This window comes from Podarcis filfolensis (genome assembly GCF_964270895.1).
Source record: "Podarcis filfolensis genome assembly, chromosome: 5".
NCBI lineage: Eukaryota > Metazoa > Chordata > Lepidosauria > Squamata > Lacertidae > Podarcis > Podarcis filfolensis.
This window is the reverse complement of record NC_139608.1, coordinates 26659715-26687041: the sequence shown is the minus strand read 5'-3', so window position 1 is coordinate 26687041 and position 27327 is coordinate 26659715. Positions and strand designations below refer to the sequence as shown.

At 41.8% G+C, this 27327-nt stretch overlaps 1 protein-coding gene across 1 annotated transcript in view; it reads right to left on the bottom strand.

Annotated features, from left to right (window-relative positions):
• Positions 1-25607, bottom strand: part of SLC9A9 (solute carrier family 9 member A9) — a 261350-nt gene extending 235743 nt beyond the window's left edge. Inside the window, exons 1-4 of the mRNA XM_083613281.1 lie at positions 25121-25607; positions 12065-12267; positions 5621-5698; positions 4269-4345 (exon numbers count right to left, since the gene is read on the bottom strand). Of these exons, the coding sequence (XP_083469407.1) occupies positions 4269-4345; positions 5621-5698; positions 12065-12267; positions 25121-25295 (533 nt within the window). The 5' untranslated portion in view covers positions 25296-25607. The remainder of the gene's footprint in view (positions 1-4268; positions 4346-5620; positions 5699-12064; positions 12268-25120) is intronic.
• Between the last annotated feature and the right edge of the window lie 1720 nt (positions 25608-27327).

Genomic DNA, 27327 nt, shown 5'->3' with positions numbered 1-27327 from the left:
TCATCCAAAGTCAAGAAGTGTTCAGAATAAGGCAAAACTGAATGACACCTAATTTTTAGTCAATTTGATGTTACAGTAGAACACTTCACAAAGCACTCTGCTTCAGCTTTGTGGCATTTTTACCAATGTTAAGTGAACTGCTAGACCAGAGAATGTGAATATATGAATTCAAACCATATTTCAGTTGGAGTGCACAACCGTGTTCCTGCATTTGCTGCATGGGGAAAATTAAGCAAAACCAAAAATTAAAAAACCCTAAATCCACATAGATATTCATAATGTCTTTCTATGCCTTGTTAGTCTTGGGCAGAAATTTGGAGAAGGGTGAACTGAGTTGAGGTGGGTGGTATGGATGGATGGACAAAGATCCTATTGTGGCGTTTGCCCTCCTCGGTGTGTGACATCATACTGGGTTCATAAGGAAAGGGTTAACTAATTGTAAAATGACTAACCTATAGGAACCCAAGGGGAGGAGTTAGAGTTGTTAAGAAGTCAGTCTGGAGTTAGAGAGGGAGGATAAGTTTGTGGGTTGGGCTAGTCTGATGTGAGAGAGTGAGACAATCTGTTAAGAGGAGTCAGTCAAACAGTTGAGATAATCAGTCAGAAGGTATTAGGAAGGTATAGGCCGGTAAAGAAACTAAGGTTAAGAAACTGACAAGAAAATTATCTGAGAAACCATAAACTTGTTAATGCTTATAAAATAAACTTGTTTATTTGGTTTAATTTTAACAACTGTCTGGACTCAGTGTGTACCCAAGAGTAACGGGTTGGTGGCAGTGGGGAAGCGAGCACAGTGGTGGCACAGGGATCAATAGACCGTCAAACGTCCGGGGACCCTGTGTGATCGCCACACTATTCTCAGAATTTGCTATGATAGCTGGTAATTATTTCCGCCTCTCATAACACTTGTTGGAACTTAAACTGATTTTGAATAAAGCAGTGGCCTCAAGCTTTTGGGGTCCGGTGGCACATTTGGAATTTTGAGGAAATGTTGAGGGCACCAGTCACAAAATGGCTGCCACCTCCAAAAGAGCAGAAAAAGCAGAGAGACAGGAACATAAAATGGTTCAAATGTGGAAAGATTTAGTCATTGTTTCTGTTAACAAAGCTTACAAAACTTTTCTTTCCCATACACTGTTAATTGTTGGTTGTTATGTTGTCAGCTCCCTCCTGTGTATTAGAAGAGAGTAGGATGGGGGAGGAAAGAGTAGCAAAAACAGCAGTAGTGCTACTCAAGACTTTGATACTAATGCTACCTCAACCTCAGGGGCAACAGGCAAGACCTAGACTTTAAACCTAAATTTCAGGTATGCAGTTGAGCCGCTCTTGAAAACAGCAACAATTTGGAGACACTTCCTACCCTGTTAGGACTGGAATGATAATACAAACAGAAAAAGTTTTAAGCTAGGTCTCCCCTCTCCTAAATTGGCTTTGTGAAAGACATTCTAATGAGCTTCAAACTTTAAAATGCATCCTGATTGGACACTGCTTTAACAATGCCAATGCGACATTTGAAAGCAATCCACTACACATCTATTCAGAAGTAAGCCTCGTTGGGTTCAACAGGACTTTGAACCAAAGTCAAAGCCAAACTAGGCTTTAATTATGCAGTGAGGAATAGGTCTTTGTTTCTTTAATGGGAACTCTAAGCTTGCATTGGGACTGGGGTGAATGACTGTCCATTTCAGTTTCTAATTTTTCAAATCTTAAATTCAGCCTCCCACATCAAATTGTTATAATTTTTAATTCCCATAAAAAACCACCAGCGTTTAAATGCATTTCCCCCATAATATACACCTTTTTGCAAAGCTACTTCCCCTAACACAATAAAGCTTTGTGTATTAGCTTCACTAATATATGTATATTTATGCAGACTTTACCCTGCTCTGTGCATTTTTCTACATGTTACTTGGCTGAAGAACTGCATAGCAAAATTCAGAGAAGTGCAAATTTCAAGGGCTGTGTTTCAGTTCACGTATGTTACTTTTCCATCCCTAACTGGGACCACAGCAGTCTGGGAGGTGAGGTTTAAGCTTTCCCTACCTAGCTGTGATCTCTATGAAGATAACCTCTCACTTCATAATTTACCTTGGTGGGGGGGGGGGAGCTCCCAGTGATACCAATAGGAACTTTCCCCTCTAAGTCTAGTTGTGGTGATGATAATGTCCATTTCAAATCACCCATGCCTCTAATTACAGGAAGGAAAACCCCTGGCTTCCCGACAATGCATTTAGTGTAATAATAATGTGCAGTTGGACCCTTATTTCCCAGTAAATGTGGACAGAATTGAAACCTTAGATGTGAAAGTTCAGCCATACCATACAATGATGTGAAAAGGGTACATATATTTTGATTCTGCAAATACACCTTTGCTTAAGGAATGATATAACAGGGAGAGATGACTGAAGCTTAAAATTTAATTGGTTGTGTAATTTCAAAGTGCTCTTTCGAAGTTTAGAACTCTGATTCCTTGTAAATTTGGGAACTCTTATAAAATCTAAAGTGCTGCCATAAATCCTGTGCCATAGGGAAAGGCTTCAGTGCCCCATTAAAGAGTTTTATGGTTCAAGAGCTCTCATAACCTACTGTAGCCTTCCTCAAAGTGCAATATGGAAAAAAGGACAATGACCACAAACAGTTCCAAGGAGATAGTACTGAGTTCATAACTCTAATATGAAGTTTTACAGGATGTTGCTCCAGTCTCATCATATTTGAAATGCTGTCAAATCATGTGGGGGCAGGGTTTCAAAATGGACTGGAGGACAAATTCTGAAGCTTGTTTTTGAACCTTGATTCATTGTCCAATACCAGAGTTGAGGAAGGCCTTCCTGGAGGTTCAAGTGGTAAATTGATTTACCACTATGATTAGTGATGTTGTTGAAACCTTCACCTCTTCAGAAATACAAACCTTGGGATTTACAACTGACACTAGTTACCAATTAGCTACCAGGCTAAGTTCAAGGTACTGGTTTGGGTGTATAAAGCCTCACATAGCTTTGGACCAAGATACCCAAAAGATCGCCTCAGCCCTTGTATACCCAACTGATCACCCCACTCTCTCCTCTCTCTGGTTTACAGCAGATGCCAACTTGTTAAGAGGTCCATTCCATGCTATGTGTGAATCAGGCCTTAATGTTTCAGCACCTAACATTTGGATATGGAATGATGGACCAGAAAGTAAAATCTAGGCTTTTCTTATGTTCTCAGAACGTATATATTTGAGAGAGCCACAGTTTATGCAGAGTTCTAACTACAATACCCATGAAGCAGTGTGCTTGTGAGTGAAATGTGCATGTTTAAAAGGGAAACTGAAGAACTGATCATAGGGAACACTGAACTTTGAAATGAAAACTATAGATATTCATGTAGTTTTCCATTACAATTTCCGCCCTCCCTTCCCAACAGGTGGGTGGGGTTTGCGACACCGAGCGGGCTTGGCTGGTCCGGTGCGTCCCACCTGGGTTAGGCTGGCTATCGTCCAGCCCCTGGCCTGGGAGGACAATGGAAGGCCAGCTGGGGGCAGGACCAGGGCCAGGGGAAAGAGGCCAAACCTCACTTTGTTTTCTTCTCTTCCGTGTTCAGGACGTGTTCCAGTGAGCAGCCAGGTTGAGGTAAGTCTCTTGTGTTTGCGGGGTTACAGGCTGCTTGTCAGCCTTTTTATTGTTTTTCAACGGCGTCGGTGCTAGGGGGTGTAAGACCCCTCCGCTGCCACCGCTCGCCGTGGGGCGCCTTGCCGGGCCAAAGAGGGCAGGGGGCGCCCCGGTTGTAGGCCCCATGGTGGCCTTTTGTTTCGTCAGTGTTGCTGGGGAGGGGGTGCAAGGTCCTTCCATGGCCAGTGCTCATCGTGGGGCGCCTCACCGGGCCTGAGAGGGCGGTGGGTGCCCTAGTTGTAGGCTGCATGGCAGCCTTTTAAGTTTGGCGGCGGCCCTGGGGAGGGCACGCAAGGCCCCTCTGCTGCCGCCGCTCACTGCAGGACTCTTCGCCAGGCCCAAGAGGGCAGCGTGTGCCCCGGCGGTAAGCCACATGGCAGCCTTCTTTGTCTAGCAGCGGAACACTGAACTTTGAAATGAAAACTATAGATATTCATGTAGTTTTCCACTACGATTAGTTTTGCACTTAGGACCAATAATTGATACCGCAGTACAGAATTCCTCAGTATTCAGCACATATTTGCATAGGAATTCGACATCAGCAACACATGTGTCTTGTCAGAAAGCAAACATCAATTCCAATACTTATTCTTTAAAGGAGAAATATAGCTCACTTACCCTATAACAATGCAAGAGATGGCAGTCCCCACAAAGGCATATGCTAAGATGGATCCTAAGTTGCGAAAAAAATGTCTCTGTGTGTGGAAAAAAAAAAGGATTAAAAAGTAAAATTCTTGTTGTTTAACTAAGAAACATATACTGCTTGTCCAACAGATCCAGAAATCTAACACCAAAAATTCTGTTCTCAAGCTTCCTTTTACATTTTAGCTCTAAATCATTTGTACATGTTAATAGCATGGATTCTTACATTTGTAAAGCCTCAGGCAAGTGAGATCAGAATCCTTTTCTTCTACAATTACGCTAAGTCCTGGCCAGTGAACTAGTTCCACAACATTTTAGAAGTGTGTTGGCAATTGAGTTGCATTACAATTTATCATGTTCCAGTAAATATCTTAAATTTCACTCCTTCGTTGTACAGTAGAGCCGTACCTTGGAAGTCGAACGGAATCCATTCCGGAAGTCTGTTCAACTTCCAAAACATTTGACTTCCAAGGCGCAACTTTTGATTGGCTACAGGAGTGTCCTGCAGCCAATCGGAAGCTGCGGAAGCTGCGCCGGACATTCGGCTTCCGAAAATCATTTGAAAACCAGAACAATCACTCCCGGTTTTCGATCGTTCGGGAGCCGAAACATTCAAGTTTACAAGTGTTCGGCTTCTGAGGTTCCACTGCAATGTGTTATTTGCAATTTAAGCCGGTCTGTAAACTAGTAAAAGAGTCCTGACTATGTCCTAAAGCCTACCATCTAGGCATGCTGGGATACAAAGCCTGAGTGGTCTTATTGGGAAAGACAATGCCCTGAAAAGTAACTAGAGTTGCCACGTTGTGGTTTTAAAAATATCTAGTCAGTTGGCTTAGCCAGAATTGGGTCAGAAGGCAGAGTCAGGGCCTAATGAATATTTGATGGTTCAAGGGTGGAGCTGGGCTGCTTTCCTTCGTCACAGGTCTGGAAATGGAGCTTTAAGGGGCTAAAAGAAGGTTCACAAAAAAAGTTGACATCCCAAACTCAAGATGCCTACTTTATTTTACACAAGGAAATAATAATAATAATAATAATAATAATAATAATAATAATAATAATAATAATTGTGAACAGGCAGTCAAAATACAGGGATTATACATTATTAAATTTAATTGGAACAAATTATAGGAATCAAAACATAGGAATCAAAATGAAGGCTTGAAATTGGCGACATTTTCCTCACTCCTTTCTTTGATTTCTCTGTGCTATAGTGTCAATCTGAAGCACTTCCTAATTTTCACAAATCTTATGGGTTGGTCATTTAGATCAACAACAGCATCAGACGTCCTACTGAAGTTCAAATAAATAAAGAAATAAATACCACTTACTTTCTTTAAACTGTAGCCTGCGTGGAATATAATGGGAGGTAATAAAACATTGAAGAAGATTGAAGGATCAAAGGTCATCTGCCAGAAAGTACAAAAGGACAAAACATCTCTTACGGATTATGTCTTTTAAGAAAAGCAAATAATATCACACCACTTTAAAGACCAACTCATTTGTTGTTGCATAAAGTTGTGTGGAGAGGATACAGAAGGGCACTATTGGCAGATTATAAAAGACATCCCATTGGGAGATAGGCAGGTGAATGAACCTTTGTTTTATGCGGTCAAATTACACTCATCAAAAATCAGGACAAACATTCAAATAATAAATATCGGCCTCCAACTAAAACATACTCAAGAGTTGATCCACTGATGCCAGTGGACTTGAGTTAGTCATAAATATTATGACTAACATAAATATTATGACTAATAAAAATGAGTTAGTCATAAACATATTGATTTCAACGATGAGCTGAATATAACCCAAGGGATATAATGAAGAAATAACTGGGTAAAACCCAGAAGGATAAAATAGCAGCAATGGGAATGCTATGACCAATCATGCTTTGAATCAACTACCAGATGAATGTCAAGTGGTAGCGGTAATAATAATAATAATAATTTATTATTTATATCCCGCCCTTCTGGCTGGGTTTCCCCAGCCACTCTGGGCGGCTCCCAACAAAATATTAAAATACAAAAGTCTATTAAACATTAAAACTTCCCTAAACAGGGCTGCCTTCAGATGTCTTCTAAAAGTCTGGTAGTTGTTTTTCTCTTTGACATCTGGTGGGAGGGCGTTCCACAGGATGGGTGCCACTACCGAGAAGGCCCTCTGCCTGGTTCCCTGTAACTTGGCTTCTCGCAGTGAGGGAACTGCCAGAAGGCCCTCGGCACTGGACCTCAGTAGCGGTAGGGAGAGCAAACCTGCCTTCTTCCCAAACCCGACCTTGAGATATATCCTGTTACAAACATCTCTCTTCAGATTCTATTCGATGGCAAATCCTGCTGCCCCACTCATGTGCAGTGGACTTTAGCGTTACAGAATCTGTTTGCATGCAACCTTTAAATGTGAGCTTGTGGGAGAGGTTCAGTTTGGCATGCAATGGCCAACAGCTTGCTGCCATGTGTTGCCTGTGTCAGCACCTGAGAATGCTGTTGGCTCCTCAGAATAGCAGCAGAAAAAAGGGACAAACTAACAACAACAACATAATTCTGCATAGATTTGAAACCCTCTCCAGATCATTTTGGCTAGAGATCTGCAAATTTGAAAGTTTATTCAACAGCACAAAGTAGTCTTCCTTGAGCATGAGTGGTGGGCTATTATTTTCAAGCCATTTTATTTGAAGAATGAACCGGGTAAATTATCTTAAAAATGAATATTTCTTTCTTTTAATTAAAAAAGTAAAAAAAAGAGAGAATGCATTACAAGTAGAAACCCCCCCCCCAAATCTCATCCATCTTGATATGTTTTTTTACATATGCTTAATATGCTATTTTGTTTTATTTTAAAAATTTAACATTTTAAAGCCGTATAAAGAATGTGTGTGTGTGCGCGCATGCGTGCGTGCGTGTAATAATTAATTTCCTTAGAGGGATGTATATTTATAATTTTACTAATCAGCTAGGGAATTTCTATGAACAGATCAGGTTCAATATAGCCACCTGAAAATAAAGTGTAAGGCTGGATATGAACCTGAAATTGTGTAATCCAGTGGTTTATTATTGATTCTGTTCTGTTTCTTAAACCTGAATTCAGGGATTGTCTTGTTTGTTATTATGCTTATGTAAGCCTCTGTGGGAGTCCTTTTGGCTGATGAGTTGTGTACAAATGCTTTAAATGAATAAATAAAATATTCCCAACAGGACCGAGAGCACAGGAAGTAGCACCATGGCAATGGAACAAATATCCTGGTGACAGTCTCACTGCCCCTGAGGAACTTCAGCTTATTAGTCTTCTGCCGGGTAACAATGAAGCAATAATTCTTGCAGTTTGTTATCATGCCTTGACATCTAGAAAGCCTTTTCAGACACTGTCCTCCACCCCACGACGTCATCTCTATAATCATGTAGCTGTACATTCCCTCTTCCAGTGTCATGATAGCAGGGCTGAGCATGTGTTTTAACTTCTGTAAGCCACTACATGCAGTTTTTTTAAACAGAAAAGCAGGATGGAAATAGTTCTCTTCCTCCACATGTGCCCCACACCCTCCCCCAAATCTGTTTCAGAGGGCTGGAGAACTCCTGTAACACATTTTTAGGTGATGTATGGGGGAAAGTTCATGCTGGATACAATGCTTGGTTTGCAGTGTTCCACAGAGAGGAGGTGGATGGGAGATGGTATGTTGAGATCCTGGCACAAGATAATAGGAACACAACCAGGTGAATTCTTGTGATGGGGAAACCCAGTTATCATAATTAGACAGCCACTTGACAGCAGATAACCAAGCTATTGCATGGCTATCGGGATTACCCAGATTGTTCTTGTTACCTAATCTTTGTTTCACATATACAAAATCTCCTATACTGTATGCTGGAAAGAAAGCAGACAATGTTACTCTGGGGCTTTAGAAAAGTTCACTCCTCTGTTCCTGCAGTGGTCCCCATAGACTTTATTAGGCAAAATTACCCATCACAGACACCCACAAAGCATCATCATGCCTCCATTTGGGTGTCACAAAAATCTAGAGTTTGGGGGCTAAGTTGCTGTATGTTTGGCTCTAATTGATGCACGCTGTGAGACAAATTGTAAATGCAATGTCAGAATGAGCAGAGGCAGAACTCACTGAACTCTGCAATATTTTGCCAGCAGTGTTCATTCTTATGCATAGCTTTAGTAGGCACTATAAAGTAGAAACCTGCTTAAAATGGTAACCTGCTGGATAGCAAATGCTATTTTTGTAAGACATTGAATTTCCCTGTATCTTCAGCACAATATACTGGATTAATATCTTTAAAAGTGAGAGCATGTCATTAGCAAAATGGTCTGCAGCTCCTTTGTGCCGATAAAGTGCCTTTCCTTTATGGGGTTACGATCCTGGATGAATTATTTAGCTCTGTAACAATACAGCCTGACTGCAAAATGACTTCCTCTCTCCCTCCCTCTCTCTTTGTCCAACTGATAGCCCAACTTGATAAACAGGAAATGAGAGCTCAGCATTTTATTTTATTTTTACCATTCTGCTTACTCTGAATTATTAAACTAATGCGAACTGGCTAGCCAATAACAGCAAGTGCTAAATTTCGCTGCGCTGACAACTTTATGGGGAGAAAGTTGGAACAAGAACTTTTATCCCTTAGTCTTCTATACTGACAGTCACATTAACTAATAGGTTTTCTGCACCTTTCTCCTCTACATCTTAGGGAGGTGGATTAATTGCATAGTTGTTATTCAAAATGATTCAGTCACATTGCATATTCAGATCCATAAACACTGCATAGTGAAGACTAATTTCAGAAAAGACAAATGTGGGAAATTTTGAACTGCACAAACCACCCACAGCAATTATATGATAGTCTGATTTTTGCAATTTGTCTCTCCTGCCACTAACTTGTTAAGGATGATAAAGGGAAGTTAGAACATTAAAAAAAGCCTGTTGGATCAAACCAAAGCCATCTCTCTTTCCAGTATCCAGATTCCACAGTGGCTAAATTGACATGTCTGAGAAGCCACAAAGCAGGACATGAAGGAAATACCAGTCTTTGGCTTACATTCCCCAGCAACTGATATGCCTCTGATACTGGAGGTAATTTAAAGACGTTGATTAGTAGCTATTGATAACCTTGTCCTTCATGGACCATAAACAGCTTTTAAACCTAAGTTGGGGCCATCACCAAATATTATGGAAGCAAATTTCATAGTATAATGCTTCTTCTTCGGCGATCACTCGTAGCCGAGTAAGATTGTCTTCCATGAACACAGTCTTAACAGTGAGTCCCTGAGTGACTGTGGAGGCCAATTCTGGATCCACATGTCCTTCCACTGTGGGAACATGTTTCCGGGTGGGAGTTGATCATGGTGAGGGTTTGCCAAATGAGCCTTCCTCTTAGCACGTTTCTCCCTTTTGTCCTGAGTTCGAGCGTCTTCAAAATCCATGGCACCTTTGGTAAAGGCTGTTCTCCAGTTGGAGCACTTGCAGATCAGTGTTTCCCAATTGTTGGTGTTTATACACCAAAGGATGTTCACAAATTTATCTGCGCAGCCAATTTTCAGAAGGACAGTCCACAGAGCATTATGATTTACAATGTCGAAGGCCTTAGTCAGGTCAATAAACACCATATAAAGGGGTTGGTTTTGCTCTCTGCATTTTTCATGAAGCTGTCAAATGGTGAAAATCATGTCCACTGTCCGCCTAGAAGGTCGAAAACCATTTTGGGATTGAGGAAGGGTAGCCTCGAATATTGTTAGGAGACAGTTTGCTAAGATACTTGCAAGAATTTTGCTGGCCGCAGCTCATAAAGAGATGCCTCAATAGTTTCCGCAATCCATTATATCACCTTTTTAAAAGACACTGATAATTTTGGAATCCCTAAAGTCTGCTGGGATCTCCTCTCTCTCTCAGATTTTTTCAATGAGCTTGTGAAGTTGTCGTGTAAGTTCAATTCCACCCACTTTGAAGACTTTGGCATGTATACCACCAGGTCTGCTGGCTTTGTTGTTTTTTTGTTTGGTTAATAGCTATACACAACTCTCCCAGATTTGGAGATACTGCAAGCTCATCTCTAATTTGTTTTTGCGGAATTCATGAGAGAACCTCAGTGGCTACAGGGGAGTTGTGGTTAAGCAGATGCTGGTAGTATTTCCAGCACAGTGCAATAGCTTCTTTATCTTTCAGAAGTGTGGTACCTTAACTTACCGCCTTGGGTGATCCTGCTGGGAGTATGAGACTCCCGATGGCTTTGATCAAAAGGGTCACAGGAATGTGCAAACCCACCCACCATGACAAGGTGATGATTCAGCAAGTGAGACAGTATGCACTGTGTAAATAAGTACTTCCTTTGTCAGTCCTGAATCTTCCACCACTCACTTTCATTGGAAAACCCCCAAGTTCTAATATTACAGAGAGGGAGAAAATTTATTAAGGCAATAATAGTAAGTGGACTAGAATCAAGCGATCTCATAGTTGACAATTTTCCCAACCATGTGCTTTTACACTCAGGAAAACACATTGTGCATCTAATGACACAGACTCTAGTCCATGAAAATGTACAACATAATATATATGATAGTTTTTAAGGCGCCACATGACTCAGTAGTCAAAGGAAATAATTGTCATACACAGTGTTTAGTACTGTAGAGGGTTAGAATGTTTCACATATGTTGTTCTGTTCTGGATGTAACCAGTGCTTTTTTTCTAAAAAAATGTTTAGGGGTACTCTCATTTTCCTACTCATATTGAAACACTGCGCCTCAATGAGGCCAAACTTAGATTCACAAAATGTTTAGGGGTATGCGTCCCCCTGCATCCCTCCAGAAAAAAAGCACTGGATGTAACACAAAACCACAGTGCAGTAGCTTGTTCCCCTCTCTTCTGGTCCATCCACAAAGAGAACAGGAATATCTACTTATTTCAAAATCTACCTATAGTTTTGTTATTTCATCCAAACTGTGAGTAGATCTAACTGTAATTTATCCTTGGCTTGGGAATTTGTGGACTTCCAGATGTTGGTGAACTACAATTCCCATCATCCCTGAAGGTTCATTGACCTGACTGGGGCTGATGGGAAGTCCATCATCTGGAGAGCCACAAGTTGGCCACTCATAGTTTATCCAAGCAACCCAGGTTGGACTTTTTTGCAGGGAGGTTACATTCTGGATTTCTCTTTAAGGAAACTTTCAGTGGCAACTGTAGTGTAAATGTCTTGCTTGACTGGGAACAAGTTGCAGGCATTTGATCTATCTTACATGTGAACTACAATAGATTCAGGAATAGATCAAAAGTATGATGATATTCCTGCATGGAAAATTTATCCATGTACAAAAGCAACCTGTGAGTCATAGATGTATGCAAACACATGGTTTATTTTTTTATGTGCATGGAATAGAAAGCTGTGATGGGTACACTACATACATACACAGCAAAAAGACATACGTTCTGTCATTCATGCAATGCCCATCTTCATTGAAATTCCTTTTTTAAAAAAAATTTTTGCAATGGAATATATTTCTGTGTAGAATTTTGTCATGTCTGAAAGCCTCCAAATTGTGAAAGCAACAAGGCTGAGATAGATCCTTTTGAGAAGAAAGAAGCTCATTATTTTTGAGTAGAAAGATTGTTTTATTTGTTATTCACCTATTTTCTGATTGCACTTGAACGGGAAATTAAGATTAGAAACAAGTTCTTTACGCCACATTTAAGTCACTGTGGGTTCTTTCCTCATCAATTCAAGGATCAATCAGAAATGATAATGTAACCTCATTTACTAAATAGACGACAATCACATTACCTTCTGTAGCATCATGTTGCCTTGGTGTGCATTGACATTATGCCGGCTGATTTCTCTTTTGTACTGATATTCATACACTTGATTTGTTACATTGACAAGCAGAGTGGGCAAGCCTGCCTTGAGCTTCTCGCAATCATAGACGGTTCCACTTTCAAAATCAGATGGTGCTGTAGCATACCGTAAAATTAATCCCATGGTGAGACCTAATGATAAAGAGAAGAAGAAAGATGGAGAACCTTCAGCTTAAGTACCTACATCTGAGTTACTTGTTAAGTGGGGAAAAGTAAACAAGCATTTTTATTGTGGGCAAATGCTCTGATTAGAAACATCATATTTAATTTAGATAAGGAACAGACAGCTTGAAGCCCTAGGGTGTGCCCTCTACCGAAATCCAAAAACCCCTTACAAGATTGGACCTCTGGCAAGAGTGATCTCTCCCTTCCCCTTCATCCCAATGTGTGTGTGGAGAGAGAAGGGGAGGGAGGGAGGGAGGGAAGGAGGGAGAGGAAGAGAGAGAGGAAGAGAGGAGTGGCCCTGCCCACTTTTGGTTCTGATGCCTCCCACTATTGACGGGTGAGGAGGATTGTGTCCACTACAGGTGAACTTTTCCAGCAACAGGAGAAGCAATAGAGGGCACACTTTCCTGTTCACGTTCTTCAGATAGGGATGGGTGTGTGTATGATTCAAGTCAGTTCACATTTTAAGGCAATTTGAAATGTAATTTGCATGTTTCCAAACAACACCAAACACTTCTCCAAATTTTCCAGTGCATTTCTCCAGCCAAGTAATGTGCACAAAAAGGCATATGCTAGAGGAAGTGTGCAAAGAGATGCATAATAGGGAAATGCATTCTATTAGAGAAAAGTGATTTGCATAATTATGTAGAGAAATTTTCTGGTGAATATTCACGGGAACTTTAAACAAAACTGACGTGGAAATGTGGAGAACTGAGTTTAAGACAGGAAAAATGGGAAACTCAGAGAAACCAGATTTGATATACTTGTACTCACCCATCGCTATCTGCAACACTACCTTTACTCTTATATAGGTATGGCATTGTAAGGTTTGAGACAAGCAAGGCCAGACCAGAGCCAATAGCTCTAAGAGAAAGGTAGCTTTTATTAGGACAGACTCTTGGTTCATCTAGACCAGGATAGCTTGGTCTGATCAGCAGCAGCTTACTAGAATCTGTAACAGGGCACTTTCTTTCCTCCTCTCCCTCTGAATCTCTGCTTTCCAAGAGATCTTTGGAGGGATATAATACACCTATTAAAGACTGAACAGAAGCACTCCTCATTGGGGCTTTGGAATTACTGCTGCATCTGAATGAAGGCTGCAATTTTCCCAGGTTGTACTTTATTTCTGAATTTACAAGCCCGTCAGTTGTCAAGTGAAAAAGAGCCATGCATACATAAATGCTTCTAAAGTGCTCATAGTACTGTGTGGATATGCAGTCTTACATAAAAATGAAACCAAACATTTACAGGAAATCATATGCAAGCCTTACTGCTATCACACTGCTGCCTTTTCTTTGGGGGTTAAGGCAGGTCCCTCATCACAGCTGCAACACTTTTTGGCTACTCTCTCCACTGTTCTCTGTGGCCACATCTCCCCAATCCCATGTCAGGAGGAGATTGTAGCACAACCAGAATTTCTGGCAAGAATTGCGAATCAATGTAGTTGGGACCTGAAACTCTAATAATGATGATTTAATAAAAGAATGGAATGGGAAAAGATTGGCAAAGACACAAAGAACATAGGCTTTCTTGCCCATTTCATGATGTAGCGAGTATCCTCTATGTGGGGTGTGATGAATTTGGGGTTCTGTGCTGTGACACTAGAGACACCACCCTTCTCTGCTCTACAAGCAGATTTCAGAAGGGCCCAACATGATGGATGGATCAGTTTGTTTCATATCCATGTGCCTTTCACGTGTTCATTCCTATCTATTTCATCCTGCTTTTGTATTGATCTATGGAATTTTGAAAAAGAAATCCATATGAAAATTTATATTGTATTTGATTCCTTATCTTATCACAAAATATTGCTTAAATTCATATTTTATCTCTGTGGACGTATTTCCAAGTGTAGTATACCTTAACGCAGGGGTCGGCAAGGTTTACCTCGCCTGGGCCGGTTCACTCCCATGGAGATTGCGTCTGCACAGGTTTAGAGTAGCACGCAGGGACTCGCCAAGAAAGTGGCTGGGTTCGGGGGCAGCTCAGGGACTGTTTAAATGACCCCCCGTGGGCCGCTTGTGGCCCATGAGTTGCAGGTTGCTGACCCCTGCCTTAACGTTTTGATTTTGCTTTCTTCAGTTATAGCTGAAAGCTATGGTTGGCTAGAGGGGACGCGGGTGGCACTGTGGGTTAAGCCAGAGAGCCTAGGACTTGCCGATCAGAAGGTCGGCGGTTTGAATCCCCACGACGGGGTGAGCTCCTGTTGCTCGGTCTCTGCTTCTGCCAACCTAGCAGTTCGAAAGCATGTCAAAGTGCAAGTAGATAAATAGTTACTGCTCCGGCGGGAAGGTAAATGGCATTTCCGTGCGCTGCTCTGGTTCGCCAAAAGCAGCTTAGTCATGCTGGCCACATGACCCAGAAGCTGTACACTGGCTCCCTTGGCCAATAAAGCAAGATGAGTGGCGCAACTCCAGAGTCAGCCACAACTGGACCTAATGGTCAGGGGTCCCTTTACCTTTACCTATGGTTGGCTAGAACTTGCTTTTGCTTTCTGGAGGCTTACATTGCCATCAGATCCAGTTATAATCCTGTTTGGACTTCCTGCTTCATGATATACCTCATAAAGGGGGTTTGCACATACATTCAAAGACACTTAATTCAGTGAAAGACAAAGCTACCTTCTGTGTAAAAAAAAAATGAAAATGACACGGCTATTGGGGGACTCCCTCCTGGCTTTTGAACTCTTTGCAGAAAGATTATTGGGAGCTTTTCATGTCTCTCTTCCTTCCTCCACCACAGAAAACACAGGAAACTTGCATCTGGACAGTTCACATCGCAAGAGTCATTATTCGGTCTGTTAAAAATGTTTCAAATGAATCAGCAACAAAGTGTTTGTTAACACTCCCACCCTCCTCTCAGGTTTTGCAATAGACCAAGTCTACTGAAAATCTCTGTGCGATGTGAACTCATGAAAAACGATGAGAATCAGTTTTCAGTTGTTAAAGAAGCTGTGTTCTTAGCATCATGAAAGTAAAATAAAAAGCTGGGGAACAGGAGCCCTTAAAATGCGATGTTGAAGTAAATTAGCCTTTAAAAACCTACTTACATAAATGTCTGATAAAGGCTTGGTTGCCTCAATCATTGCAGAAGATTGGGGAAATCACTATAACAGAGCCAGTTTAACTGGCAGCTTAAAAAGTAGCATAATTACTTTTGTGTTCCAGCAGGGAATCATATCATAAATGGCCTCTGCTGTGGAGCAGATAATATTCACTAACAGTAGTGAGCTTTGCAAATTATATAAAACAGGTGGCCTACACATCCCTTAAGGGAATCTATTGGAGCCTGTACACGTTTTCTCACTTGTGTTATACTTACTGCCATCTACCATGTCTGGAACAGCAGTTTTTGGGTGGGCAGTTATATGCATCCCTGTTAATTTAGAAATGAATACCATAATTTTAATAGAAATACAATCCATCTCACCATTGTGAAGACTGTGTCCTGGTGAGCTGTGGACAACAGGTTCCACCAACATGGCGCTTTCCTGAAGTTGTGGAATACAACTGCCATCCAAACAAGACCATGGAGGATAAGAGTTGTAAGGCACCATGTTGGCTACTCCTGCAAGATACTGCCATATTATGCAATCACATCCCTAGTAGCTCCTTCCTGGGAGCACACAGTGCTCTGTAGTTGTAGTGAGAGTGGGACACACCTATTCCAATTGGCTCTTAAATGCCTTTGATCATTTACTAGCACTGAAAGTGGTCTGCAGCAGAGACAATAGAGGAGAGATGAGTAAGCCCAGCAGATGTTCTTAATCAATATTGTCAGGTCACTAATGGAGCTCTTGACCTTTTGCAGCACTCAAAGGAACAAACAGAGATACAATTAATGTCTGAGGATTCAAAAATTAACAAAAGCCTCCAGTGAGAGTCTATTAGAGCCCATTGCAGCAGCACTGTTCCCCACTCTGCATATCATAGGAACAATTAAAGCAAGTTCAAAGAACATCACAGCTTGACACCTCCTCCCCCACCCACTCCCAAAATTGTTTGATGTTAGCAATGCCATCAGCTTTGGTTGCAAATGTCCAAGTCCCCATAAAGCAAAACAAGGAGATCCCCCAAAATGGAGTAGGACTGGCAAACCGCATTTTGGAAACAAGTGTTGTAATACACATTACCATCTAAAGAGGGCACCACTGATCAGGGTGGCTAAACTTCAGGCTCTTAAGCTGCAATATTTAAGGATGCTTACATGGAAGGGCTTTTCAAGTCAAAGACACTGTGGGCCAATCTACATCTTAAGAAAATTCATGTTGCACAATCCTCCTGAGTATGTATACTAACTGCAGGCTGCAAGTGGAAGATCACATGTTTGAATGCTCTCTGCCAAAAGAAAAGAAGAACCAAGAAGCCCTTCCTGTGCGTGGAAATCTGATCTCTTTAGGAAGTGCAATCTATGATGTAAGCGCCACCAAGGACAAGATTCTGTATCCTTCTAGTTTCTCCTGAATGAAAAACTGGGGCAAAGCAGAACTTCCCCCATGGATCTAAGAAGACCTTATGAGAGGAACACTCCCTTCAATATGCAAGGCACATGCCATATCCTGGCCAACATTTCCTGCAGTGCCCTCCTGTAGAGAGATCACACTTTAAAACAATAGTCAGCAAAATTAAAAGAATGTTCCTTGTGAAGAGACTGCTTGGTTAATGTATAATCTAGTTGCAAGAGATGCTGAAGCACCCCAAATATCTTGTTTGTAAACTGAATTTTTTTGCATTTTCTATTAAGTCACAGTTCTACAACTAAATGCAGAAATATCCTTAAGCAATTCTTGCCCACTGAAGGCACAAAGTGCTGGACGTGCCTTCATCTTTTTTGCATTGTCGTAGAATGGGAGCTGAAAGAAAAAATCCTAGGCCAGCAATAAGCAGTACTGGCCAAGCTGTACTGTGAAGATGGTCCATTCTCTTGTGAACGTCAGATCAGATCAAAGGCCTATCTAGTCCAGCATGCTGTTTCCCCCAATAGTGAACCAGATGCCTATGGAAAGCTGAGAAGCTGGAGATAAGGGCAATAATCATCTCCCACTTGCGATCTCCAGCAACTGGTGTCCAGAAATATGCTGCCTCTGACCTTGGAGGTAACATATAAATACCATGAATAGACTTATCCTCTGTGCATTTGTTACATGTGCTACACACGCCCACCCCTTCAGTGCTTTTTTATTTTTTAAAAATGAAGTGCCAGTACTTATTTTTTTTAATAAAAGTGCTGTAGATGCCAGCACAACATGGCTGCCATAGGCACGATCAGTCACTGTGAATCACACTGATAGCAAATTCAGTTCCTTGAAGGCCAATCAGCATGTAGCCAAAACAATGTAAGTGCACATTAGGGTCCTGGGGGAGCCCTAGGGTTTGCAGAAGTGCAAAAAATCAAAATATATTTAGAAGGGAGGGGGGAAACTGGGGTGGGGGAGAACCACAAAAACAGCCCAGTGTGGACTGAGCATGGCATGCTCACTGTTGCAGGTGGAGAACTGTAAAACCAGGACAGCAGGGACATGGATTGGGTTCTTCTGGTACAGGATTATCCTGAATAGAAACACTCACAACATTGCAACATTTTATTGCAGGTTCCACCGAAATCTCCCTCAATGAAATTGAGAAGAATGAACAGAGACACCGAAATCTCATGAAAACTGGGACAATGCTGGAGTCAGAACTGAGGTGCCCTGGGATCTGACATTACCTTTGTAGTTCAGGATGAAGGTGTAGTACAAAGTTGACAATTGGCATGTACAGCATGAAAGCATTCTTACATTGTATTGCCACTGGGATGAAAGCATGGGAAGGTAGAACCAGAGTGATCTGACTGCCTCTTTTTTATTATTACAGTGGTACCTTGGTTTACAAACTTAATTCGTTCCAGAAGTCCGTTCTTAAACCAAAGCGTTCTTAAACCAAGGTGTGCTTTCCCATAGCAGTGGGGGACTCAATTTACAAATGGAACACACTCAACAGGAAGCAAAACATGTTCTTATTCCAAGGCAAATTTCACAAACCAAAACACCTACTTCCGGGTTTGGAGCGTTTTTAATCCAAGTTGTTCATAAACTAAGCTGTTCTTAAACCAAGGTACCACTGTATAGTCAGAAGCCTGAATGTAAAAGGAGATTTCAGATTAGGAGAAGCAGGAACCGTTTTTGCCGGGTTGTTCACATTCTGTATTCATTCATAATGCTGTATTGATACTTGTCTTATTCTGGGAAGAAAGGATGACTGGTCTTATTTCGGGGGGGCGGGTGTTAAAAAATCCATGCTGCATCTTGGGTAAGTTTGTAGCTTTTATATCAGTTCTGAATGTTGGAGGGCAGGAATAAAGTTAAGTCTGTAAAAGGTAAAAGGCAAAGGACCCCTGGACGGTTAAGTCCACTTATAGGGGTGCGGCGCTCATCTCGCTTTTCAGGCCAAGGGAGCCATCGTTTGTCCACAGACAGCTTTCTGGGTCATGTGGCCAGCAGGACTAAACTGCTTCTGGCACAACGGGACACCATGATGAGTGCCAGAGCACGGTAGCTATTTATGTATTTGCACTGATATGCTTTCGAACTGCCAGGTTGGCAGAAGCTAGGACAGAGCAACAGAAGCTCACCCAGTTGCACAGATTTGAACTCCTGACCTTCCAATTAGCAAGCTCAAGAGGCTCAGTGGTTTAAACCACAGCGTCACCCACACCCCACAGTTAAGTCTGTAGACTGCAGCCTTTCACCAAAAAGAGAACTTCTAAGTGAAAAAACTTCTCATCAGCCACTGTGTTAGAAGAGGAAATGTTTGGCTATATACCCAAAAGAAGAGTGCTTAGAAAACCTTTTAGAAGACTTAGGACTGAATGGGATGGGTTGGGTTAGGTATAAATAACAAATAATTATTATTTAAAAAAGACTGAACAGTTGAAATGGATGTATAACCATTTGTTCCTTGATATTATTGTTCATTGTCCTATTTTTAACACAATGAAGATGTTGACCCAATGTGTGGCAGCTGTGAAAAAGGCAAATTTCATGCTAGGGAACATTAGGAAAAGAACTGAAAATAGAACTGCTGATATCATAGTGCCGTTATACAAATTGAACACATTTGGAGTACTTTGCGCAATCCTGGTCAGCTCGCCTCAGAAATGATATTGTGGAATTGGAAAAGGTTCAGAAAGGGGCAACCAGAATGATCAAGAGAATGGAATAACTCCTCTGTAAAGAAAACTTGCAGCATTTGGAACTCCTTAAGTTTAGAGAAAAGGCAAGTTGGAAGTGACATGATAGAATACATGCATTGCATGCAGAGAGGGAATAGAAAAAGGTTCTCCGTGCTCTGTCATCACACTGTAACTCCTGGACATCTAACAAAGCTGAATGTTGGAAGATTCTGGACAGATCAAACAAGAACTTCTTCACACAGTCCACAATTAAACTATGGAACTATGGTAGGCAGTGATGCCTACCTATTTGGATGGCTTTAAAAGAGGATTGGATAAATTCATGGTGGGTAAAGCTATCAGCTTGTATATTTCCATCGAGGAGATTCACTGTTCTTCCACATGTGTTACTGACACTGAGAAAACACCTGCAGCCCAGACCCAGCTGAACTGGATTAAACCCTGAGATAACACAAGGCCTCTGCAACACTTTACCCTGGTATTTTCTGAGCTTTATGGCAGAGGGTCTAATCTATTCTAAGCTATCCAGAAGGTCTGACTTAGAATAATTGAGAAAGAAATTCTGCGAATGGTGGAGGGGGAGAGGGACTGGTTTTGCCTTGCAGTCATTTCTGAACAGCAGATATTTTAACTCTACTATGCTATTTCCAAAGAGAAAGATAAGTTTACTGCCCAACTACTACATGGGAGTGAATGATCCGCAGATGCATTTCTCTGTCTTGACTTTGATCGAGTGCAAGCATTCCACTTTGAAGCAAAGAACTGAACTCCTTTTTCATGCTCGCTTTAGTGGTTGATGAGTTACAGACGTGAACTTTGAAAGGCTGCATCCTTTCCTTCCTGTTTCAAACTTCTGCATGCACTTAAACCACACACGCATTGTTATACACGATGAGAAGCTGCGTATGAGTCTGTTATGCACATATCCAGTTTGCAATCAATGACATTTATTTGCGTCCATGTGGCTGAGGCAGCAGTTTCATCTTACGTTCTTATATTACATAGTGAGATGCTAGAGTGCGGCAGAATATGATTTGATAGACACAGAATTAGGAAGCTGTGAACTAAGCTTAGAAGTGCCTACGGGGAGATTCACATAAGCATATCTTTAATAGGATTGATGCAACTGTTACATGTTGCCTGAAATTTCCAGCTATCATGGATAGCCTTTTTTCAACAAGTTCAAGCAGCACCAATCAATGAAACTTCGCATGTGATCATCACGTTGTACCGTGTTTGTGTGTACAGTCATACTTCGTGTTGCGTTCCACTCTTGTTACGGACTTTCAGCTTACGAACACGGCAAACTCAGAAGTTTTACTTCTGTGACATTAACATATGAGAGTGCTGGAGGTGAAATAGTTAAACAGGTTACCCAATCAGAACCCAGGGGGGTGGAGTCAGAGGAAGTATAAAACCAACTCTGGGAGGGGTAAAGGGGGGAGTTCGTTGGGAGTTGGGTGGTTGGTTGGAGTGGGAGTGAATTGGGATAGAGTCTGGGGGTAGGTTGAGTTAGTGTAGCAAAATAAGCTGAGCCAAGAACAGTTAGGAGCTAGGAAGACAAGTAAATATCTGAGAGGTGGTTTAGTGAGTGAGAGCAGGTGGCAGAAGTTATAGGTCTGGATAGGCAGCCCATGATTGTAACTGACTGAGACCGTTTATGAAACCACACACTTGTTAAACTGCAATAAATAAACAGAAGTTTATGTTCCAGCTTAACCCTGACTGGACTCAGTAATTTACCAGGTAGGGCATGGGTGGTGGCAGCGGGAAATAAAGTGGAGGCACAGGGATCAATAGACGGTGAAACGTCCGGGGACCCTGTGTGATCGCCACAACTTCCAGGTTCGCCGCCTGCGCATGCGCAGAAGCAATCTGTGCACTTCACACATGTGCAGATGCGCTTGATCGCGCCGCACACATGTGCAGAAGAGGCACTCTAGTTGCGGAAATGGATTAAGTCTGCAACTAGAGGTACCACTGTGTACTGGATCCAGAAGATGCCCCAGCATTGTTGCAAGGTGAGCAGCATGTCTTGCTCCAGAGATGAGACTCAGCTCCACATTCAGTACTGCTACAGCAACTGCCAATGGCTCTGAAGCTTGCATATTCTCTTTAGGATATATGACTCAGCACTGCCGTGCCAATGGCTTCTGAGATGCAAAAGGAAGTGAGGAAGTTGGTGGTTTCTTGTGTGGCACTCAAAAGGGATTTCAGTCCAGCTTATTCACCAGCACCAGTGTAAGGCTATACTGGGAAGAAGAAGCACATGGGTGTTAGAGGTTTAAATGTCCAAGTGAGGCAGAGCAGTATCAGGGCTTTATCCCATTGCTTGCCTAAGTTAGGATAATGCTTTAGCTGCAGTTGCCACTGCACAAATAGTACTGATGACAGACAGCATAGGACTGGGCTATAAGTACCATTTTTATATCATGCAAAATTCAGATTCAGGCACCTGATTCATCCAAGCATGGTGCTATGATTTCGAGGTGTATTCTGTGTATGCATTTACAGCCTTTGGGGATCCATTGCAGCAGCAATCCATAGTGCAGCCAAAGTGCAAAGGGACTGAGATGATAAATTCTCTCTTGTGTAAAAAGAAAAATAGGGCAGCGTTAATGGCTGCTCACGATGGGGAAATTACCCAGTAGGGTTCATGAATATTTCAGAGAGGCTGCAAAACATGGATGCAACCCACAGCCACTCTAAATAGGTCATAGAGTTTAAAAAGAAAAAAAAATGAAAATGAACAAACATCCCTAAGTAATGCTTCACGAGAGTGCAAATTCAACAATCCCATCAGTTAACTAATAGCCTTTTTGTTCAAAAATCACAATGTGCCAAACATAAAATGTATGATGCGTTTTATTAAAATTGGCATTACAGTGGTACCTCGGTTTAAGAACAGTCCAGTTTAAGAATGATTTGGGTTACGAACTCCGCAAAACCAGAAATAGTGTTCCAGTTTGAGAACTTTACCTCGGCCTCAGAACGGAATCAGAATGGTGGAAGGGCACCTCCGGTGGGAGGCCTCATTAGGGAAAGCCTCTGTTTAAGAACAGTTTCGGTTTAAGAACGGACTTCCGGAATGGATTAAGTTCATAAACAGAGGTACCACTGTACTTTGTTAAAAGAGAATCAGAATAAAAGGAAGAGAATAAGATGTATCAATAGCAGCTTTTGAATTGTAAACACACAGGCATTTGACATCAGACTTTGATGCAAGCCACTTACTCCAGAACAGTTCTGAACTTTTCACAGAGGTTATGCCAGGATGCATCATGTTGTGGACTTTAGCCTTGGGCAATGATCTTGCTGTGCTCTCTTACCACCCATTTATAGAAAGCAGAGTACAGGCTGGCTGCTGCAAGGCTCCTCTTTCTTTCCTGACACACCACCACTGTGTATCCGGTGCCCTGACCATGTACTTCCTGCGAACTTATGCTGGGAGTCTAGAGAAAATGTAGCTGTTGAAAGGTGTCTTGCAGAACTCTGCTGGATGCACGTGACCTGGCTGCACAGCAGACCAATAATCAGGTGCACAACAGGTAAGAAAGAGGTACGGTGAGAAAGAGATTATGCCCAAATCCTATGACAGCCACCATGTGCCCTTCTCTCTGTTTATGGAAGCATGGCAGTTTATGCAGCATGACAGGCAAAATATAAAATAAAGCATCATGCTTCTCTCATATTATCCTACCAGTAAGCTCTAAATTTCATTGTTCGGTAAATTCAACAACATTATCAGAAGCCATTGCTCAGTCTCTACCATTGACCAATCTGAAACAGCTGCATGTACATATACACCCAGCTTTCAACAATTTCCCTTTCTATCCCCTGAACTTATTTTGCTACTTCAGTCAGGAAATGAACTATGTAGGTCAAACCTGCCACAGGAGCGGAAAGCATTTTTATTTTATTTTATTAAGGTTCAAAATGAATTTGTTTCCTTGACAATTTTATAGCGATGGTAACTACAACATGGGGGTTCTTGAATGGACTTTCCACACAGTTTTACTGGCTCTGATGCTATTGCTTCTGTCCTGTTTCCCAACATTCCTTTTACATTGCAGTACCTGTTGCATTACAGAACTGTGGCTTCTTTATTGACATATTGCCATGTCGTGCTAAATTTTAAGTGGTGGGGATATCACCCCAAATGTCATCACAAGAAATTGCAATGCAAAACACCCACAATTTTCCAAGTTAACCAAGTTCCTAATAGGGTTTTCTTCTTCTAGAAACAACACAGAAATGAGTGCTAAACTTCCATTGGATTTCCAGAAGTGGCTTTCACATCATGTGACAGATAACGTAAAATGTGGAAGTGATCAGGCAAGGAAAAGTCAGGGAAACTGAATAATGTGATGTCTGAAGGTAATCATAGTCACTAATTATCCTTTTGACTCCATGTTAACACATAGTTTGTTATAAAAGTATCAGGTATATTGATACATTTCAGTCCCTTTTCCTTTGCCCAGACTATATTTTTACTCAGTTCTGTAGGCTTGCTTGTTGATGTTTTTTTACTTAATGCTGATAGTACTTAAAGCTGAATGGATTATGATTATTCCTTCAGTGTTATCTCTGGCTTCACAGGAGCAAAGTGAAGGGTTAATGCATTAACTGAGTCAGTGTTTTTAAAGGCAGGCAAACTTTTAATGCATCCTGGCAGGGCTCTGAATTCCTAATGCATGAACGCTGATGCTGTTATTAAAACTGCGGAGTTCCTATAGAGTGCAATTATTATGTTTGCTCTGTAAACTATGGGATTCTTGTCTGTTTCAGTAGGGTTATAGCAAGGCCAACAGTGTGCAAGCAAGATGTTGTTATTTGCAAAAGATTGTGTCTCTACCCGGCGAAAGTAAAACTGAACATAAGAACACACACAAAAAGTACCCTTCCTATCACAGGGTGATATATAGCACATTCATTACCCAGCATGTGGTTTCCTAACTGTGGAGCTCACAGAAAGTCCTTCTTACACACATGGCTCGCATATGAAACTCAAGAAAACCCACATAAAGAAGAATGTAAACTACAGGATTCAAGATGGGGTAAAAACTCCTGAGGACAGCTTTTAGAGTGTCTCATTTTTCACAACCTATTAAAATGAAAAAGGGGGAAAGAGCCCTGCAAAAACAACAACCGAGAGCTAAGCTTGTTGAAACTACATCCAACAGAGGGGCTGGACCCAGGAGGATTCTCCCAGGTTCTCTAATAAAGACTCAACTGTGCTCCCATCTGGCATATTGGTAGTGAGATTTCACCCAAGTCTATTCAGCATAGTCCTATGAAAAATAATCTCTTTAAACCGGTCCGGCACTCGCAGGAAACAAACAAATGTTTTGGAGATGTGATATGCTCAATGAAGCCTGCTTTGCTGACAATGTGCTCTCATGACATTTACTTCCTTGACAAGTGATCCTCGAGCTATTCCATATGAGAGCGAGAGAAAGAGAGAGAGAGGAAAAGAGAGAAAGGAGGGTGGATTGCATTTGTTATTTTACGGCACAGTTCAATGGACTTGCGACTTTTAAATTAATGCATCTCCTCATTTAGGGTTTTGAAAGCACTTTGAGCTCAAGTGTCTAATTACGCACATTATGCAACAAGTTTAAAAAACGGCAAGGCACAACTTTAGACTCACCATAAACCATGGCGCCTCCCGTTTCATGCAAAAAGCGGAATCGGTGGTTTTTAAACAGCCAAATGGTGAGTATCGTAAGGATGAGCAAGAAGTTAAAGACCAGCAGCTCCAAAGCACCCTGGTGATAAAAGTGGTCCTCATCTTTCACTGACCCTAATTTCCTTGGCTTCTCCATTTCATCGCTATTTGTTTTCAATACTCTACAATAACTCCGCAGAATTAGCTGAAAAATGCCATACTAAAGAAAACTTGAGACGTTAAATCCTGAATGGCTGCTTTGGTAAAAGAAAGCATAGACAGCACTGAAATTCACAACAAACACATCTGCTTTATTTGCAGCCTCTCAGCAAACTGCCACAGCATCTGAATTCAGCTGGATTCTGGTTACAACTTCCTGTTTCCCTCTTAAAGCTGTCCCGTCTCATTTTTTATCTTGAGGTTGCATCACTGTAGTGTCTTTTACTGGGGTGTGTCTTGATGGCTTTCTCTTCTGCAAATGATTTTTTGTTGTTAAAAAAAAGAGGGAGAAAGGGTTCACACATTAAAAGGTAACAAAGTTTAAACAAGTGCCATCATTAATTGTAAGGGTGTGCTTTTAAGCAAAAAGAGTTGCCACTATGTTTTAATGATTTATTATCTTTGCTTATTTTGTTTTGTTCATGAATTGCTTCTCTGGGTACATCCCAAAGCAATTCAGAATAGAAGGTTCATAAAAAAAACATTCGCTATAAAATAAATTTCAAATCAAATACAGATACAGATACAGAGTAGAATAAGAATCTCCATTTTAAAAACTTGTTGAAAAAGGAAGGTCGCTAAAAATGAACTAAAAAGACAACAGAGATGCCACTTGCGTGTCAAAGCCCCAAGCCACCCCCATGAGAATAAAGAAACAAGGACACAGAATTTTAGGTTAATGTTAATGGGAAAAATTTAGGCCATAACTTTATTGGTTACTCCTGCCAACCTAGCAGTATGAAAGCACGTCAAAGTGCAAGTAGATAAATAGGTACTGCTCCAGTGGAAAGGTAAACAGCGTTTCCGTGCGCTGCTCTGGTTTGCTAGAAGTGGCTTAGTCATGCTGGCCACATGACCCGGAAGCTGTACGCCGGCTCCCTCGGCCAATAAAGCGAGATGAGCGCCGCAACCCCAGAGTTGGTCACGACTGAACCTAATGGTCAGGGGTCCCTTTACCTTTACCATATTGGTTACAGAATGTGAGTTGTATTGGCTTAGGCATTGGCTTCAACAGACTATACCTGACTCCTGCCTGCTTTGCAGGGAGTCTGATAAGGGTAAACCACCAGTATGGGGAGCTCCGCTGATGTGGATCGACTCGAGCATCCCCGGGTTCCGATGGGGTCATGGCATGGCCCTAGCCCCTCCCCGGGCTTTGGATGAGATCCACACCCCCAGATTCCTTTAACAGAATACCCCTGAGCACAGAGGGGCAGGTGATGGCTGTACCTACCCTCCCCCCATTGCTATTCCAATGTCTAACCACCACACAAGCCCAACGCTCTCTGCCAATACCCTCACACCTGCAAACAACCTCTTATGCCTTTGATAATATTGGCCAACCACATATCATTTCTGTCATCAGAAAGATAAACGCCATCTGCCCGGTAAAGGGCCTCGTTGCTGTAGGCAATTCCTGGGAATAAGAATCTCCATTTTTAAAACATGTTGAAAAAGGAAGGTCACTAAAAAGGAACCAAAAAGACAACAGAGATGGCATTTTTCTGATATGCAATGGGATTCTGACATCATAGGAAATGGACCATCTGATGAGAGGCTATCTACAGCAGAACCCCCGCCCTTCAGGTATCCTGGCCCCAAGCTGCATAGGGTATGGTGCATTAATATCAGTGCCATGAACTTTGTCCAGTAGCTAATTGGCAACCAGTTCAATTTTTTCAGCAGTGGAGTAAAAAGGTAGGGTTATTCTGCCCAAGTGAGCTGCTACATTTTGCACTAGCTTCCAGGCCAACCTTAGGGGCAGCATCATGTAGAATGCGTTTGTAGTGGAAATGCGGAAGACAATTGTATTTCGAGGAGTTAGGTGGCATGTCCCTTTCCCTTTAACATCCCCAGTTTGAGGTCTGCTGGATTCTTGTGTTTCACACACCTGTCGGCAGTTTATTGGGTTCTTCTGTGTTGCAAGTGCTGGCTAGATGCCGGCTGCAGGTAGTGGGAGACTCTCAGCC